Source organism: Elgaria multicarinata, chromosome 5, assembly GCF_023053635.1.
Source record: "Elgaria multicarinata webbii isolate HBS135686 ecotype San Diego chromosome 5, rElgMul1.1.pri, whole genome shotgun sequence".
NCBI classification, from domain to species: Eukaryota; Metazoa; Chordata; class Lepidosauria; order Squamata; family Anguidae; genus Elgaria; species Elgaria multicarinata.
This window is the reverse complement of record NC_086175.1, coordinates 136,334,148-136,354,147: the sequence shown is the minus strand read 5'-3', so window position 1 is coordinate 136,354,147 and position 20,000 is coordinate 136,334,148. Positions and strand designations below refer to the sequence as shown.

Sequence of the window (20,000 nt, the reverse complement as noted above, 5' to 3'; positions counted from 1 at the left end):
CAGCAGAAATTGTACCCTGGCAGTAGCTTGCCACAGGGATCACGAAAATGCTTCTCTGCGAACCACAGGAGTGGCTGTTGCTAACGACGGCGGTGGTGCGTGGACACACCATTGCTCCTGCCCCAAATCTCCCAAATCAACAACACCAGAGAGACTCCAGAATCCAATATAAACTTCTCCTGCTGACCTTCAAAGCTTTTCAAGGTCTAGCTCCTGTCTATCTCTCCTCTCTCATCTCACACTATTGCCCCGCTCGTGCTCTCCGCTCCTCTGATGCCATGCTTCTCGCCTGCCCAAGGACCTCCACTTCCCTTACTCGGCTTCGTCCTTTTTCTTCTGCTGCCCCTTACGCCTGGAACGCTCTTCCAGAACACTTGAGAACTACCAACTCAATCACAGCTTTTAAAACTCAGCTAAAAACTTTTCTTTTCCCTATAGCTTTTAAATGTTGAGTTTGTTCTGACTCTATACTGTTAGCCTCACCCTACCCGGTGCCTGTTTACACTTCCCTGTGCCTGTTTGCATTCTCTTTCCCTCCTTATTGTTTACTACAACTTTATTAGATTGTAAGCCTATGCGGCAGGGTCTTGCTATTTACTGTGTAATCTGTACAGCACCATGTACATTGATGGTGCTATATAAATAAATAAATAAATAAATAAATAAATAATAATAATAATAATAATAATAATAATAATAATAATAATAATATTAATAATAGAAGTCCAACGGCAGTTTAGTGTACGAGGACTTTGGAAAGCCAACAGCAATTCCAGCTGATTTACCCGCGGATTAGTTGCAAGGGCAACCTGCCACTTCAAAATTAACCCATTACTTACCATAACACTATATATACGGACCGTAGTACCAGAACAGCCACCAGCGCCCCATACATCACCTGTGGGACAGAGGAAGAGAGGTGTGTGTGTGTGTGGGTGGGAGAAGTGTTACATTTTCTCTCTCTAGTTGAGCCCGCGAGGCGCCGTTCCCCCCCCCCCCCTTTTTCAACAAGCTACGTTACGTGTCCTTGTATGGAAGGTGTTCCGCGTTAGGCTAACGGATTCAAGGCTATTGAGTTTTGCCTCGATGTTCTTAAAACGATAGCGACAACAACCTTGAATAAATCGTGGCATGAGGGCTGAGGGAGAAGCCAGGCTGACAAGGGGAGAGAAAGATGAATGGGAATACGTTGACCTGGATTCTTTGCGGCCTGTGAAACCACACACACACACACACACACACACACACACACACACACACGACGCCTCCTCGGTTCAATTCAAGCATCAGATGGATTTCGCTTACAAAACCCCCTAACGTTAGCCTTCAAGTTACACGGGGGGTCTGCTGTTTGACTTCAACTGTTAGCACACATTTTCTGTACGTTTTCTTATGGTATAATGTATCCTAGGAGCGGCTGTTAAGGCAATATTCCAATTCTCCGCCGCATGCCATACAGCCAGGTAAAATATTTTCTCCCATTCTTTTTTGGACCTACTTCTAGCTCTACCTTTTTTGTTCAACATCCCCTTCACCCCTAAAGCTGCAGAATAATAATAATAATAATAATAATAATAATAATAATAATAAAAAATTTATTTATTTGTTACCCGCCTCTCCCTCTGGATCGAGGCAGGGTACAACACAAGTTTAGATGATCATCACTTAGTATCTTTGTTCCACAAAGGCTTCCCAGCTTTTAACCCCATGACACACGCTGCATTTGTTCCCCCCAAAGCTACGAAAGGAGACCCTAATATCTTCCAGAGCTGCTAGACTCTCTTTTATTTCCTCCGTACACAATACATCACACTCTGTGGAACAAACTACCGAGGAATGCAAATTAGCCCACACATATACTGTATTTCTTTGATTGTAAGACGCCATCGATTGTAAGACGCACACTAATTTCAGTACTACCACCAACAACAAAAAACAACCCTAAGACACACCCACGATTCTAAGACGCACCCCATTTTTAGAGATGTTTATATGGGGGGAAAAGTGCGTCAGAATCGAAGAAATAGGGTAAAGTACCAAAGGGCAAGTAAACATATTGGTGATTGGTAGCAGATCATGGGGGACCTTTTTTCAGCCACAGTTCTTCACAGCTAAGTTTCCAGCGCACGCATGCGCACACACACAGAGACCCTGTTCAGACGACACGCTAAGCCATGGTGGTTAAGCATTTTGAGCTAAACGTTAAGGCTTAGCGTGTCATGTGAACCATGAGTTAGTGTGTAGCGTGAACCATTCCTAACCACGGTGGCTACACAGCCATGGTTTAAACACCCTCACTAACCATTTCCTGCAAAAGGGTTAGCAGCCTAACCGTGGTTTAGCATGGTTTAGGCCCAGACTGTCAACTGGGCAATCACCAGAAAGATACCCCCCACACCCTGCAGCCAGGGATGGAAGGGTTAATCCTCCCGTCCTGCTGCGATCCGCCGCCACCACCAATGAGGCTTGAGAAAAGCCTTCCATTGGAGCCAATGGGAAGCTATTGCCCCCGGGGAGGGCACTCTCTCTTGAGATCCTTTTCTCTCCAGCTGCAGTCTTGAAGATCTCCCACCTCCCAGCGCAGCGATTGCGATTCCCCTCCACCGTCAAAGCCTAATGGCCATAGAGGAGGGGGAGGCGATGGGCCAGAACTGACGGCACTACAGAATGGATCCAGGCCCTTGAGTTGCCAGTGTTCCACCTGTGTTTTATCATCTATCTGTGTGTTCGCACCAATATCGATCACACCAAAGGAGACTTGACAAACTAGGAAAAAGAGGAGGCAAAGCAACCAGCAGCAGAAGCCGGCAGAAAGCAAGGGGAAAAAGCAGGTGCCAGGTCTGGTGTTCATTTATTTGCACGTACTATTGTGCAGCCAGGTGCTGAAATCCTAATCCGCAGAAAAAATACACAGGCATATACAGCTTCAGGAGAGACCTGTATTAGCCTGCACATTTTTTCATGATCTTTTGGCTGGCCCAATAAAGGTTATTACACCAACATGGATTTCGGACTTTATTTATTATATTAAATCAACCTTCCCCAATGATGCCCTCCAGATATAGACTACAACTCCCATTGTTCCCCAGCTAGCATGACCTACGGCACTGCTGGCTGGGGAAGATGGAAGTTGCAATCCAACAAACCTGTAGGGCAGCAGGAGGGAATCTTCACGTCGTACTGAAGGCGCCTGCGTGCGCCTCCAGTGCGCCCTCAAAACGATGGTGTAGGCAGAGAAAGAAGAGGCGGAGGAAGAGGCGGAGGAGGAGGAGGCTGGGGAACCGGCCGCGTCCTTGCCGCCGCCGCCTCCCCGCCGGTCTCAGAGCCACCCAGGTCGGAGAGCTCGGCTTCCGCTTCCGCCAAGCTCTCCAACCTGGGTGGCTCTTACCCCGGCAGCAGGAGGCCGGCGGGGAGGCGGTGGCGGCGGCAAGGACATGGCCGGTTCCCCAGCCTCCTCCTCCTCTGTCTCTTCTTTCTCCGTCTACACCATCATTTTGAGGGCGCACTGGAGGCGCACGCAGGCGCCTTCAGTACGACGTGTAGATTCCCTCCAGGTTGGAAAAAAAAAACCCTGTACTAAGTAATGAGAGACTGCAAAACTCTTGGAACGCAGTCATGACGGAATGTGCCCTAACTATTGAGCGTGGAGAACGGGGAGTGTTTTCTGCCCCAGTCTGTTTAATGAAGTTATTTATACCGTGCTTGGAACAAAGGGCTCGTGGTGTAAGAATACAATGTTGCCGCAAGGCTAGAATTTACGAGCGTTTAATCAGGCAATGACTCCTACCTGCCCTACAGCCTCTAATGAGGCTGGAAGGTGGATACCAGACTGCCAGAGCCTTGCCAAGACAGGCAAGATATTGCTCAATATCATTTGAATTTTAATACCTTCCAAAAATTGCCACCACCCAAAGGCACAGGGAAACAAATAATCCAGATGTGCAGGGTGAATTGGGGGATGCAGGAAGAGGAGATAAAACAAGCGAGTAAAGGGAGAAAAAGGTCCAGCCAGCTGGTTGCCTTGGTGTATTAGAAATCTGATACAGGCACCAGATTTTCTCAGAGTGCAATCCTATGCCTATCTACTTTGAATCAAGTCCCCCCTGTATCTAGTACAGGCTGGCAAGCATGTTTAGGGTTGCGCCCTTAGTCTGGCACGAAAAATGGGATCTCCATTCATTTTTCATACTCCTTCATCTCAAGGCCTAAAGCTATTGGTATTTTATTTTTATTTTTTTGCTCCACCAAACATAGATGCACCAATATTCTCCACTGCAATATTAGCATGAACACATGCGTCCCCCACTGCCCTGCGGGTACTGCATCAGTTGAATTGGCAGGGTTGAGAGGGTTTAAACCATACTTCTACCCTGAGGAATTCAGAAATGTCTAACATCTGGTTCCCAGACGATTTCATCAAGGCAGCTAACGGGACAAGACTGGATTAGACCACATCACGCCAGTCTTTTTCCAGCTTCATTGGCTGCCAGTCCAGGTCCGGGCCCGATTCAAAGTGCTGGTATTAACATTTAAAGCCCTAAATGGCTTGGGGCCAGGCTATCTGAAGGAACGCCTCCTCCCATATGTACCTGCCTGGACCCTAAGGTCATCCTCAGGGGTCCTTCTCCGTGAGCCCTTGCCAAAGGAAGTGAGGCAGGTGGCTACCAGGAGGAGGGCCTTCTCTGCTGTGGCACCCCGGCTGTGGAATGAGCTCCCTAAGGAGGTTCTCTTGGCACCTACATTATATGCTTCTAGACGCCAGGTGAAGACCTTTTTATTCTCCCAGCATTTTAACAGTCTATAAATAAATTTTAACTTGGTGTTTTAAATTCCTAATTTTGCATTGCTGCTGTTTTTAGCTGGTTGAGCTTTTATATTGTATTTTATATTATGGTTTTATACTATTGTTTTATACTTTGAATGTTTTAAATGTTGGTGAACCGTCCAGAGAGCTCCGGCTATTGGGCGGTATAGAAATGTAATAAATAAATAAATAAATAAATAAATAAATAAATAAATTAGCTTCAGGGGTAGATTTACTACATCATATGCTTGAGTCCACCCTCTCTCAAAGGTTATTAAAGGAAGGGGAAACAGGAAGGAGAGAGGTGGACTGAGAGGTGGGGTTCCTGGTCATAGATTTCAGCCACAAGAGGTTTGCTGTATTCTGACCACCAACTTTTAGCCACCCTTAGTATAATGAACTTGGCAGTGACATACAACGGGGCGGGATTTCTTTGTTTCAAGGTACGGATAATCAATTCATGGCCTGCGGGCTGGATCGGGCCCCAAAAGAATACCTAACTCCTGGCATGCCTACTCAAATCTTACTCACAGGATGATGAAATGTTTGGCTAAATGTGTGCGAGGAAAAGAAAAACGTTGTAAGAAATAAAGATATTCCGCATTTGAATACCGCACTTTCTTTTTTGATTTTGTACACAATGACGTGGTTTGCACGTAACGACAACCCATCAGTTAAAGAACCCATGGACTGTCGTACACGAGGGGGGGAGAGAGAGCGCGCCGCCCGCAGTGCACCCACCACTTCTGCTTGTACCCCACAACCCACAATAAGCTCCATAGTAGCTTGTGGAGTGTGACGTCTGAACCCAGACTGTTGGATTGTTTAGGGGCTAATCAACCCAGCAGTTAGTCCATGTTTTTTTGTTGGGTTAACCGCTTAGTTGTTTATCCCCGAAACAACCCAGCAGTCTGGATTCGAATGTCACACTCCACAACCTGTGAAGGAGCCAACCGTGGGTTGTGGAAGTGGCAGCGCCTGTCACCGACAACCCATGGTTTATTTAACCAATGGGCTCTTGTTACATGTGAACAAGGTCACTACATATAAGAAATTTTAATGTATGTTTTTGTATGCAAAGTTATGCCAGAGCACATCTGCGCTCCGTAACTGCAAAGCCCTTTTTAGGATGACACCAGTCCACTTGTGAGGAGACCGGGTTGTGCGGCAAAACATGAAAAATATGCTTCCACCCACCCACCAAGAATACAAAAGCGTCACCAGAAGTGCCTAGGAAATGCTCCCATGATAATCAATTACACCCCCTATGTTTAAACTGGGAAAAAAAAAGGAGCAACAATTACCTGATGAAACACAGGCTGTTTCCAGTTTAGGTATACCTGCAGACAGTAAACACAGAGAATTATGTAGAGGACATCGCTTGCTGTCTTAGATCACAGGGAGCCCATCTGTGGCAGGAGAGCCACAAGCGGCCCAGCTGAAGATGAGGCCGCTTTGGATGTTCGTACGGGTGCAGCTACAGTAGCTTGCAACTTTAAAGGAACGTAGGAAGCCGCCTTGCACGAGTCAGGCCATTGCTGCACCACTGTCGGCAGCGACCCGCTCTCCAGGGTTTCAGGCAGGAGGTTTTCCAGCCTTATCCAGAGATGGAAGGGATCAGATCTGGGACCTTCGGCATGCAAAGCGGGGGCCCTATCACACTGAGCCACACCCCCACCCGTTCTGTATTGTGCCATTTACACTACAGTGCAAGGGTTACGTTACCCTGAAATTTAGGGGTGCAGTAAGCTATGGACAATTAGATGAGCAGCAGCCCGCTTCCCCTGATGCCTATCATAGAATCATAGAATAGTAGAGTTGGAAGGGGCCTACAAGGCCATCGAGTCCAGCCCCCTGCTCAAGGCAGGAATCCACCCTAAAGCATCCCTGCAAGATGGTTGTCAGGCTGCCTCTTGAAGGCCTCCAGTGTGGGAGAGCCCACCACCTCCCTAGGAAACTGGTTCCATTGTCGTACTGCTCTAACAGTCAGGAAGTTTTTCCTGATGTCCAGCCGGAATCTGGCTTCCTTTAACTTGAGCCCGTTATTCCGTGTCCTGCACTCTGGGAGGATCGAGAAGAGATCCTGGCCCTCCTCTGTGTGACAACCTTTCAAGTATTCGAAGAGTGCTCTCATGTCTCCCCTCAATCTTCTCTTCTCCAGGCTAAACATGCCCAGTTCTTTCAGTCTCTCTTCAGAGGGCTTTGTTTCCAGAGCCCTGATCATCCTGGTTGCCCTCCTCTGAACACGCTCCAGCTAGTCTGCATCCTTCTTGAATTGTGGAGCCCAGAACTGGACGCAATACTCTAGATGAGGCCTAACCAGGGCCGAATAGAGAGGAACCAGTACCTCACATAATTTGGAAGCTATACTTCTATTAATGCAGCCCAAAATAGCATTTGCCTTTCTTGCAGCCATATCGCACTGTTGGCTCATATGCAGCCACAATGTTATTTGTACCTTTGCCACAATGTTATCCTTCTCAGGGCCCGGAGGGTGCCCCGTGTTGCGGCGAGGTTCACGCCAGCGAAGCCTGGTGGCTCCAACATCAGTGGGGTGGTGAATCCGCTCCAGGTTTCAGCCAGAACTTTAAAGCAGCTATCACAGCTTGGGTAGCTCATCTAGAGTTCTGACTGGCTCTGACCAAAAACCCGGAGCGGATTTACTGCCCCACTGACATCGGAGCCTCCAGCGGTTGACTCATTTGCAATTGGATGCATAACTGTGTTTGTATGTGCACTGGATGGAAAGGGAGACAGCGGATAAGCTGAAAAATAATGCTAATGGCAGAAGGGAAAAGGATAACTTACTATGGTGACACCAGCGCTGTAGGCTGTTAGTAGGAACAGGAGTGGATAATTGATCGTTTTCTTGTACTTGAAGCATTCGGACCTGAGAAAGACACAAACGTGAAAGGAGATGAGGCACGGGAGCGACAAAAGAAATTAATTAGGCAGTTAACAACAGACGCTGAATTTTTAACTGACCCCAGAATAGTTGTTTTTAAATCGATCTTGTTTTTAAATCGATCTTGTTTTTATTATGCTTTTGATGGTTTTACATTTTTGCATATCTGTTTTTAATGTTCATTGTTTCAGGCTTTTGTGAACCGCCCAGAGAGCTTCGGCTATGGGGCGGTATTTAAATGTAATAAAATAAATAAATAAATAAATGAGACAGACACACGCATGAAAGGAGATGAGGCACAGGAGGGACAAAATTATTATTATTATTATTATTATTTATTTATTTATTTATATAGCACCATCAATGTACATGGTGCTGTACAGCGTAAAACAGTAAATAGCAAGACCCTGCCGCAAAGGCTTACATTCTAATAAAATCATAGTAAAACAATAAGGAGGGGAAGAGAAAGCAAACAGGCACAGGGTAGGGTAAACAGGCACTGGGTAGGGTAAAAAAATTAATTTCTTAAAAAGAAATTAATTACACACTTCGTCTTCTGAGGATTGCAAACAGGTTACTAGGAGGACTGGAAAGAACGCAGAAGCTCCATGTGCTTGGACCGGTTCAGTGGAACTTAGAACCACAGAGCTCAAAAGACCTCAAAGGTCATCTAGTCCAACTCTGCCAATGCAGAAACTGTGTGGAAACTGTCTCAGGACAATCTGCTAACTTCGGGCTTTCTTGGACGCCAGTCCTTTTCCAGCTTCATTGGCTGCCAGTCCAGGTCCGGCCCGATTCAAAGTGCTGGTATTAACATTTAAAGCCCTAAACGGCTTGGGGCCAGGTTATCTGAAGGAACGCCTCCTCCCATATGTACCCGCCCGGACCCTAAGGTCATCCTCAGGGGTCCTTCTTCGCGAGCCCCTGCCAAAGGAAGTGAGGCAGGTGGCTACTAGGAGCAGGGCTTCTCCGCTGTGGCACCCCAGCTGTGGAATGAGCTCCCTAAGGAGGTTCGCTTGGCACCTACATTATATGCTTTTATACGCCAGATAAGACTTTTTTATTCTCCCAGCATTTTAACAATCTATAAATACATTTTAACTTGGTGTTTTAAATTTGTAATTTTGCATTGCTGCTGTTTTTATCTGGTTGAGCTTTTATATTGTATTTTATATTATGGTTTTATACTGTTGCTTTATACTTCGAATGTTTTTAATTTTTGTGAACCGCCCAGAGAGCTCCGGCTATTGGGCGGTATAGAAATGTAATAAATAAATAAAATAAATAAATAAATGTCAACCCAAGATGGGAGAGAAAGGATAGGGTTCTACTCCCCACGTCCAGTTTAAGATGTTGTGCAACCCACCTTGGGGTCCTGTGGATCTGAAGGGCTGTTCATAAATAGTCAATAAATGATTTGAAAGAGGGACGGTTGCTCACGCTGTGCACACTCATTACACTTCCACCTCTGCCAAACAGGTGTGGCAGCTTGGTGTTTCCAAAAACATGCCAAACGTCTTTCACTTTTGTGCCGGATCAGACCGATCAAACCCACAAACATAGGGCTAAAAGAAACCCACCCACCCCAGCTAAAATGGATTGTGTAATCCATCTCCGTTTATAAAATGGTCCACATCCTTGCTGTACGATACTGTAAATTTATGCTGAATGGGCTTTTGACCAGAATTGTCAATACTTCCTCAAAGGGGGTTAGACTCCTTTAAACTGTAAGGACATAAGAAGACCCCGGCTGGATCAGTCCCAGAGGGCCCAACTAGTCCAGCACTCTGTTCACACAGGGGCCAACCAGTTGTCGACCAGGGACCAATAAAGCAGTCCACGGTGCAACAGCACCCTCCCGCCCATGTTCCCCAGCAACTGCTGTACACAGACTCACTGCCTCGGATACTAGAGGCAGCACACAACCATCAGGGCTAGTAGCCATGGGTAGCCTTCTGCTCCAGGAATTTATCCAACCCCCTTTTAAAGCCATCCAAATTGGAGGCCATCACTACATCTTGTGGTAGTGAATTCTATAATTTAACTATGCAGGGTGTGAAGAAATCCTTCCTTTTATTTGTCCTGAATCTCCCACTAATCAGCTTCGTGGGATGACCCCGGGTTCTAGTATTTTGAGAGAGTGAGAAAAATGTCTCCCTCTCCACATTCTCCACACCCTGTATAATTTTGTACGCATCTATCATGCCTTTCCTTTTTTTTAACTTTTTATTAAACATCAATATAAATCAATACAAATCAATACATCAATACAATAAAACAATACTACATAATACACAAGAATATAAAATAAACATTTGATAAGATATATTCTAGGTTAATTCTATTAACATAATCATACTTAACATAAAAGTGCTCCCCACACCCACAGGATCTTATTCATGTTTCCAGAATCTCATTGCTTCCTCTGGGGGTGTTTTCCCTCTCCCCTTTGATAAAACAAATTCTAGGAACTGTGTCCATATTCCCTCAAAATCATTCGTTTTTATCATCCCTCTTCTAACTTTTATATTACATGTTAATTTATCATTAATAGCAATATCCCATATTTCTTTATCCTCAATCATGCCTTTCCTTAGCCTCCTTTTTTCCAAGCTAAACAATCCCAGCTGTTGTAACCTTCCCTCACAGGGGAGATGCTCCAGACCCTTAATCATTTTAGTTGCCCATTTCTGCACTTTTTCCAGCTCTATAATATCTTTTTTTTAAAAATGTGGTGACCAGAACTGTACACTGTATTCTAAGTATGGTCGCACTTGAGATGGCCGTGTGACAGCGGTGTGAACTGAATGCTGGACTGGAACGCTGGTCACTGTAGGAACAGAACTTGGGACCAGGATACCTGAGAGAGCGCCTTCTCCCTTACCAACCTGCCCGGTCACTGAGGTCATCCGAGGACCTGCTCCTGGTGGTTCCCCCCAGATCCATCCTCCCATTGGAATCCACCGGGGAAGAGCCTTCAGCGTGGTGGCGCCCCTCCTGTGGAACTCCCTGCCTCTGGAGGTCAGACAGGCTCCGACCTTGTATTCCTTTCAGTGCCTCCTGAAAACATCTTTATTCCAAGAAGCCTTTCTCTAACATGCAGCCTTGGATTTCTGATTTTTGCTTCTTTTTACATTTTGTTTTAATTGTTTTATTCTGTTTTTATTTTCATTTTACCTTGTACACCGCTCCGAAATTTTTCAATGGGGAGCGGTATATAAATATTCTAAACAAATAATAATAATAATAATAATAATAATAATATACGGGGTTAAGAATAAATTGGGCAAAATCGGAATTGATGTTATTTAACTATACTAAAAAGGAAGAAAAGGAGTGGGAAGGGAATGTTACAGATTTGAAAAGTAAAGAAAAAATTAAATATTTGGGAATTAGGATTACTAAAAATTTAGAAGATTTAGAAAACGAGAATTTATGTGGTTTGAAAAAAGAGATATTAGAAAAAGTAAAAAAATATAAGAGATTGAACCTTTCTAAGTTTGGAAGAATAGCTTTAATAAAGATGAAGATTTTACCTAAGATTAATTTTGTTTTTAGGATGCTACCAATAAGAATCTCAGATTTAGAGTTAAAAAGTTGGCAGAATATTATAAATAATTATTGTAATGCAGAGAAGAAATCAAGGATTAATAAAGTAAATGGTATTTAAGCCAAAGAAAGGGAGGACTGGGACTCCCAAACATTAATTCTTAATATGTAGCAAATAGGTTAAGACATATTGTTGAAGCAATTTTAGGTGTAGGTGATTTAGATTGGATGAAGGAAAAAAGCACAAGTAAATAGACCCTTGGGGAGTGCTAGACTTGGCCAAGTGATAGACCCTTGGCCTGATTCAGCATGAACTCATGACAAAAGAAATGCATGTGCACACGCCATGGAAAGCAAAAGCCTTTTTGAGCCACTCTCAAAAATTGTCATCTTTCCTTATCCTAAGTGATCTATTTCACAATTTCCCTTTTAAAAAATTATGTCATTACCGTAACATAACCCAAAGGCAAACATATAGCAGAGGAAAATCCACTTTAGCAAAGGAAGACACTTGGGATGGTACAAAATATCTTGACTCACCTCACAGGGAAAGCACCTCTAAACTACTACAAGGTGTGCTTGTGCGGTTGTTAAGGTGGAGGCGGGAATGCTCAATTACCTACTATGCAAATTATGCTGGCAACGTAAAAGGAGGCTATAATTGTACTTTGTACGGCCAGGCAGAAGCTCTGCGTGGAGTCTGGACGCAGCAAGTTTTGTTCCAAAAATAGACAATGGAATCTTTTCTAAGAAATGCACGGGCTCTACATGGCCCCAGGACTGCTATGAAAGCACAAGACTATATAGTACCTTGCTGAATTCAGCGTCTGAGAATCTCACAATCTATTTAAGGAGAATTCTCCACCCAAGTTATTCCATTTTATCGTTAAAGGGAAAATGTGCTGTACGAGGCATCTGCACAGGAATTACTGGAAGCCAGAGGGGTTGGACCAGATTTCAGTGCTATTGACAGACTCTTGTTCCTCTCTTATTATTATTATTATTATTATTATTATTATTATTATTATTATTATTATTATATTTATTTATTTATTTATTTATTTATTTATATAGCACCATCAATGTACATGGTGCTGTACAGAGTTCATCTCTACTGCTACCTGGCTCCAGCCTACAGCCCCGTATCCATTTCTCTTTTCAGGAAAGCTCCCTCTCCAAAAACCCGAATACAGAAAATTAAGAATTCAAACTTTGTCTTGCTTGCAGAATCTAGATTCCTCTTTGCTGCACAATACACACAGCCCTATTGGTAGCTCTAAGAATCCCTGCTGCCTATGCTGAGACCAATGCCTCTGAAAGGCTGGATTTCCTTAGGTTAAATTACATCAGTCCATTAACCACCTTCATTGACTGATTGCAGAATTTTCCTACCAAGTGGAATGGGGATGGGGATGATGGTATAGGAGTACAGAGAGTTGTTTTCTACCAAACCAGACCATTGATCCATCTAGCTCAGGTGTTGTCAACTGGCATAGCTTTGAAACAACATATTCTCCCTTATGAGCCTGCCCGTGCTTTGAGATCTTCTGGAGAGGCCCTTCTTTCACAGGCACGCTTGGTGGGAACATAGGAGAGGGCCTTCTCGGTGGCTGCTCCGGTGCTCTGGAACTCTCTTCCTGGGGAAGCTAGGCTGGCTCCCTCCTTGATGGGCTTTCGGAAGCAGGCTAAAACTTTTTTGTTCCAGCAGGCCTTTGGAGAATAGTCTGGCCCTCCATCTATGTTACTGTCTTATAATTTTGTTGAGTGTTTTAAACATTTATGGTTTTGTTTCCCTCCCACCCACCCCACGTATGTTTTAAACTTTGTAAGGCCGCCTTGATATTTATATTTATACAAATAAATATAATAATATAATAATAATACTCAGACAGGACTCCTTCTCAGTCCTAACTGGAGACGCCAGGCAATAAAACTGGGACCCTCTGTATGTAAAGGGGACACTCTACCATCTTTCTGAGATATAATACAGAGGCATCAGGTGCTTTGGAGAATGTTGCCCTGGGGTAGGGAGAAAAAGCAATACACAGTTGAGATTAGGAGCCAGGGCTGTGCATACTCTGTGCTAAACAAAAATGATAGGAGGTGGGCATTTATCCTTTCAAGCTTGGAGTATAAGTCTCTTTGCATCTGTAATGGTTCTCAGTATCCACATTTGCTGGCCATCTGTTAATCTCCACATTTATTTATTTATTTTAGCATTTTTATCCCGCCTTTTAGCTAAAAAGGCTTCTCAAGACAGCTTACAAAAATATTTCTTAAGACATCACAGAATCATAGAACAGCAGAGTTGGAAGGAGCCTACAAGGCCATCGAGTCCAAATTACATCGTAGGGATGTAATTTAAAAGTGCATAGACACCTGCTATTCTCACATGTTTTTCAAGAACGAAGTGGCTTCCAATCAAATTTTATTTAATTTGTTTATTTATTACATTTATATACCACCCCATAGCCGAAGCTCTCTGGGCGGTTTACAAATGAAGCCACAACAGGACACGCCCTCATCATATGCCAACTAGGCACTGCCTTCATTACACTGCAGCATCTGGCAGAGATAACCAAGCCTCTCCAATGTATGTGAAACATCTTTTTTTGGGGGGGGGGAGGGGAGGAGAGGAATCAGCCTCAGGTTTCTATCTACAGAAATAGTACATATGGAAGTTAAGGCAACTTCCCATTGATTGAAATTGTATAGAGCAGCCTTCCTCAACCTGGGGCGTTCCAGATGTGTTGGACTGCATCTCCCAGAGTTGTAGTCCAACACATCTGGAGCGCCCCAGGTTGAGGAAGGCTGGTATAGAGCATTTCAATTCCTTATTCCATCACTTTCTAACAATCTGAACATCTACTTCACTACATCCCAAAAGACTTTATAAATATCTGTGGTAGGCTTAGATTTCTATAAAGAATCACTTGATTCTTCCAACAGTGTAGGAAGCTCGGAGTCACTTATTGCTAATGGCCCATGGAGAAGACTCTAACCAATACATAGACTCCAACGAAGGCTGTAGCTGAACGTACTGCCAACTTGCACTTGCCAGTAAAGGACATTGAATTGGCAATATTGAAAATGATAACGCTGGTCATCCGATCCTATTAACTGATCTAAAGCATAAATTCCACTATCAGCCCAAATCCTAATGGTAGCCCTGTTAGCACTGATATGTGGGAAAATGTAATAGCAACCCCTCCCCACCAAAACTGAAAAATACCAAACTGAGGTGATTATTAGATGCATTTTTTAATAATATGCTGCTTTTAATAATGTATTAGTTTAAAATGTTTTAATTCGTTATATGTATTTTATGGTGTTTGTATTTGTGTTGTACCCCGCCTCGATCCAGAGGGAGAGGCGGGTAACAAATAATAAATAAATAAATAAATAAATAAATAAATAATAATAATAATAATAATAATAATAATAATTTCAAGCTGCTGTGCACTGCCAAACCTGAGTTTACCATCATGAGCTGATGCAAGGAGGGAGGGCACAGAGGGATCCTATGAAAAGCCCATCTCGTCTAGGGTGACCATATGAAAAGGAGGACAGGGCTCCTGTATCTTTAACAGTTGCATAGAAAAGGGAATGTCCGGTCAATAGGGCAGGGTTCCTACAGCTTTAACTGTTGTGATAAAGAGGGTATTTCACCAGGTTCTGCCTGCATACAAACAATACCTACCAAAATTCCCTTTTCTATGCAACTGTTAAAAGATACAGGGGCCCTGCCCTCCTTTTCATAGGGTCACCCTACTCTAGACCAACAGCTGGTTTCCCATGGCTACCAAACAGATGCAGCCAAGAATCCAACGAGCAGGACATGAAGACAATAGCCCTTTCCTGCTGATGATCCTCGTCGGTGCTGGCTCCAGACTTTTGGGGGCCCTTCTGCAGAGGCCTCCAATGAGGGAGGAAGCAGCAGCCAGACACCTCTCCATCATGCCTGGGTCCAGCTCCAGCTGAGAGCCCCCTCCCTCCTGCTACCAACTGTCACTGAAGAGGCCTCCAATGAGGGAGGAAGCAGCAGCCAGGCACCTCTCCATCGTGGCTGGGTCCAGGTCCAGCTGAGAGCCCCCTACCTCCTGCTGCCAACTGTCACTGCTGAACTTTACAACTAAGATTGTAGTGCCTGAATTTACTTTCCTTTCCCCCCTCCTCCTCCCTCCCAAACCCCTTTCCTTTTGTGTCATGTCTTTTAGATTGTAAGACTGTGGGCAGGGACTGTCAAGAAATACTTTTGTAAGCCACCGTGAGAGCCTTTTTTGGTTGAATGGTGGCATAAAAATGCTTAAATAAATAAATAAATAAATAACAAATAAGGCACCCTCCCTGGGCCTCCTTCCTCAGTGAGTCTACCTTCTCGCTGCCATTGCCCCCAGCTGCTACCGCCCCTCAACCTCTTTTTCATCATTACCCCCTCTTGCTTGTTTGACAGGCAGAGAGAGCCAGAGATCAGGCAGGCGGTGGCGTCTCTCCTGCTCACCACCGCTGTCTGGGCCAGAGCAAGAGGCAGGTGAACAAGCAGGATGCAATGGTGAAGAGCTGGAGCGACTCCAGGGGGGTGTTGTCAGTGGGCCTCGGATCATTCAAAGTATAAAACAACAGTATAAAACCATAATATAAAATACAATATAAAAGGCTCAACCAGATAAAAACAGCAGCAATGCAAAATTGCAAATTTAAAACACTGAGTTAAAATTTATTCATAGACTGTTAAAATGCTGGGAGAATAAAAAGGTCTTCACCTGGCGTCTAAAAGCATTTAATGTAGGTGCCAAGTGAACCTCCTTAGGGAGCTCATTCCACAGCCGGGGTGCCACAGCAGAGAAGGCCCTGCTCCTAGTAGCCACCTGCCTCACTTCCTTTGGCAGGGGCTCATTTATGAAAAAGAACCATGAGACTATATTTTTATATATGACGACAGCAGCAAGATTACTATATGCCCAAAGATGGAAGGGCAAAATAGCGCCCACAACAGAGGAATGGCTACTGAAGATGTTTGAGCTACCGGAGATGGCGAAACTCACGGCAATAATGAACATTTTATTTTTGTGTTTTTTGTTTGTTTTTGCTTTGTTTGATTTTTGTGTGTGTCTGCTTATATGTATTATATTTGGCACTGTAGTGTGTTTTTTTAATTATTTATTGTAGGGTGACCCTATGAAAAGGAGGACAGGGCTCCTGTATCTTTAACAGTTGTATTGAAAAGAGAATTCCTGCGGGTGTCATTTGTATATATGGAGAACCTGGTGAAATTCCCTCTTCATCACAACAGTTAAAGCTGCAGGAGCTATACTAGAGTGACCAGATACAAAGGAAGGCAGGGCACCTGCAGCTTTAACTGTTGTGATGAAGAGGAAATTTCACCAGGTTCTCCATATATACAAATGACACCTGCTGAAATTCCCTTTTCAATACAACTGTTAAAGATACAGGAGCCCTGTCCTCCTTTTCATAGGGTTGCCCTATTTATTGGTGTTTGGAAAATAAAAAGATTAATCCCAGAATATGGAAGTTTCACTTCATCATCACGACTAGCAGACATCAGCAGAACTATCCACCATAGGAGAAAATCAACAATTCAGGGATGCTTGACCCCTCCTGCCCTCTCAAATACCCTTTGCAAAGGCCCCTCCCAAACTTTACCCCCCCCACCATGTACATCCAAAAATAGTTTAAATAGCAGGGGGTTGGGGGAAGAAAACGATACTGCAGGGAAGAATCGATGAGCAGGGAAGGTGTTAAGAACTCTTTCTGTTTGTCAATGCTCTCTGCAAGTGGCTTCAACTTCCCGCATTCGCCTTATGAAAAACAACAACACATGGTTTGGAATCCCAAATGTTCTTTTAAATAGGTAGTTAAGAACATTTGTAGCACTCGGAAATGGCCCGCAATCTGATGCTGGTATCGTGAACATTGCAGGCTGTATGCCCAAGGACGATTTTAGGATCATTTCTTTTCATGTAAGCAAGATAAACATGTCTGTAAAGATGAATTAGGCCGTTTCAGTTATGGAAACGAGACTAATGACAAATACTTACAGGCAGTAGACAAACATGCAGCAACTATAGATCATGGGTAGCTCATCCAACAGCTGCAAAAGGCAGAAAAATAAATATGTTAGAATTTCATATCTAGAGGATTCAGAAGAGAAGCTGACTCAGGGCTGCCATTTTCAATGGCAACCCTGAATCAAGTGTCCTATTTAGTTCTATGTGAAGGGATCTCAGAGAGGTCACAGAGACGGGATTATCTCCCGCACGGTCTGCATTGTAAAGACACAGCCAAGTCTTAATTAACTTAATTTAACTTAATTAAAAATCTGATAGATTTTTATGCCATCCTTCACTATACAATTATCAGGGTTATTTACAGACGTTGAAATAAGCGTACAAATACAACAAAATGTCAACAGAATAATAAAAACAGCAGGATAAACTCAGCAGTAAAAATGCATGAAAAAATTCCCTTCAGAAGGTAAAAGCCCAGGAAAATAAAAGGCCTTTGCCCAATTCAAGAAAGATGCCTTACAACAACCCTGCAAGGTACATCAATGTTATCCCCCTACTATGGAGGTGTGTGTGTGTGTGTTGAGGCTGAAAGAGCACCAAATGAATTCGTGGCACAGGATTCAAACTAGAGATTTCCACGCAGCTCATTTTCTTGGCTGTTCTTGGTACGTGACATATGAAGCATAACTGTTGTCAGGTATAGGCCTTGTACCTAGTGGGTAGATTTCTTAGGAAATGGTTTGAGAATGTCAGATGTTCTCTGCAAGCTTATCTATGTAAGAAAAAGCTACTCCCATGGGAACATCTTATATGCAGAGAACATTCTCAAACTATTTCCTAAGAAATCTACCCACTAGGTACAAGGCCTATACCTGACACCTGTGGCCCAACAAATTTCAACAGGACACCCTCTTGCCTCATGTTATGTGCTTGTATCCCTACTGTTCACATTTATTTATATTCTTGGTTTGTCTAGCCTTCTGTCTTATTTCTAGGACTCCTGAATGTACTTTATACCAAGTACCTTTTATCATCTGCTGCAGTTATTACTTTGCATACTGGAGCACAGATATTTCCTTGGTTAAGATTCGTGAATCGTACAAACATAACTAAACCCAAAAAGAACTCCAGGACCAAGACACTCAAATAAAAGATAACCATAAAAAGTTGTGTGCGCACTTAAACGCACGCTACTGACCTGCATTTCATACTTCAGGGTCATGTGAAAGCACCACGAGCCCAAACCCACAGCTAAAATCCAAGTAAGAAAGCATTAGCGGAGGAAGCCACGTTATGGGATACCAAAAAACAGACAAATCCCACCCAACCCATTCCCCTACCACATACACACATAGATTTCACATTCTGTTAATGTATGACATTTACTCTGAACAAGAACAAACTCCGCTCATGACCTATGCTAAGGGATCTACCATGATTCCTTTTAGTGCCGGTAGGCCACAGTTCCATGTTCCCCAAGAGGCAGCCGGACGAATTTCCAAGTCGCCCGTGTATCCTTTCCTATTTTGTACCATACAATCTCCCCTTGGAGCGGGGCCGCAGCTCAGTGAAGGTCCCAGGTCCAACCACAGCAATGCCAGGTAGGGCTAGGAAAGAATCCTGCCTGAAACCTTGGAGACCCACTGCTGCCAGGGCCTGACTCGGTATACAGCAGCTTCCTATGTTCCTCCCTCCCTTCCTTTTGTAGCCAATGGTGGCCAACAGGGCATGTGCAGATTCCCAGGGCCAATCCTTGGCTTCTCCAGGGGAAAGGAGTTCAGGTCGCAGGACTGGAAGACCCTGGAGAGGCACTGCTAGTCAGAGTAGACAGCATGGTGCTAGATGGTCCAATGTTCTTTTTGTTGTTTATTCGTTCAGTCGCTTCCGACTCTTCGTGACTTCATGGACCAGCCCACGCCAGAGCTTTCTATCGGCTGCCGCCAACCCTAGCTCCCCCTAGGTCGAGTCCGTCACCTCCAGAATGTCATCCATCCATCTTGCCCTCGGCCGGCGCCTCTTCCTTTTGCCTTCCACTTTCCCTAGCATCAGCCTCTTCTCCAGGGTCTCCTGTCTTCTCATTATGTGGCCAAAGTACTTCAGTTTTGCCTTTAATACCATTCCTTCAAGTGAGCAGTCTGGCTTTATTTCCTGGAGTACGGACTGGTTTGATCTTCTTGCAGTCCAAGGCACTCTCAGAATTTTCCTCCAACACCACAGTTCAAAAGCATCTATCTTCCTTCGCTCAGCCTTCCTCATGGTCCAGCTCTCGCAGCCATAGGTTACTACGGGGAATACCATTGCTTTAAGTATGCGGACCTTTGTTGTCAGTGTGGTGTCTCTGCTCTTAACTATTTTATCAAGATTTGTCATTGCTCTCCTCCCAAGAAGTAAACGTCTTCTGATTTCCTGGCTGCAGTCGGCGTCTGCAGTAATCTTTGCGCCCAGAAATACAAAGTCTGTCACTGCCTCCACGTTTTCTCCCTCTATTTGCCAGTTATCAATCAAGCTGGCTGCCATAATCTTGGTTTTTTTGAGGTTTAACTGCAACCCAGCTTTTGCACTTTCTTCTTTCACCTTTGTCATAAGGCTACTCAGCTTAAAGCTGCTTTCATATGTTCAGATTCATGTGAGTTTCAGGTTAGGTCGCAATCCTAGAATGGCTGATCAGGAAACAAGCCAGGTCAACCTGATAAGGTAATGGAGAGACACCACC

At 44.1% G+C, this 20,000-nt stretch overlaps 1 protein-coding gene across 2 annotated transcripts in view; it reads right to left on the bottom strand.

Annotated features, from left to right (window-relative positions):
* Positions 1 to 20,000, bottom strand: part of ACER3 (alkaline ceramidase 3) — a 74,364-nt gene that overhangs the window by 22,531 nt on the left and 31,833 nt on the right. For both annotated transcript variants that reach the window (XM_063127289.1, XM_063127290.1), the window contains exons 3-7: positions 18,486 to 18,538; positions 17,318 to 17,370; positions 7,613 to 7,694; positions 6,109 to 6,144; positions 840 to 898 (exon numbers count right to left, since the gene is read on the bottom strand). In XM_063127289.1, coding sequence (XP_062983359.1) covers positions 840 to 898; positions 6,109 to 6,144; positions 7,613 to 7,694; positions 17,318 to 17,370; positions 18,486 to 18,538 — 283 coding nt within the window. The remainder of the gene's footprint in view (positions 1 to 839; positions 899 to 6,108; positions 6,145 to 7,612; positions 7,695 to 17,317; positions 17,371 to 18,485; positions 18,539 to 20,000) is intronic.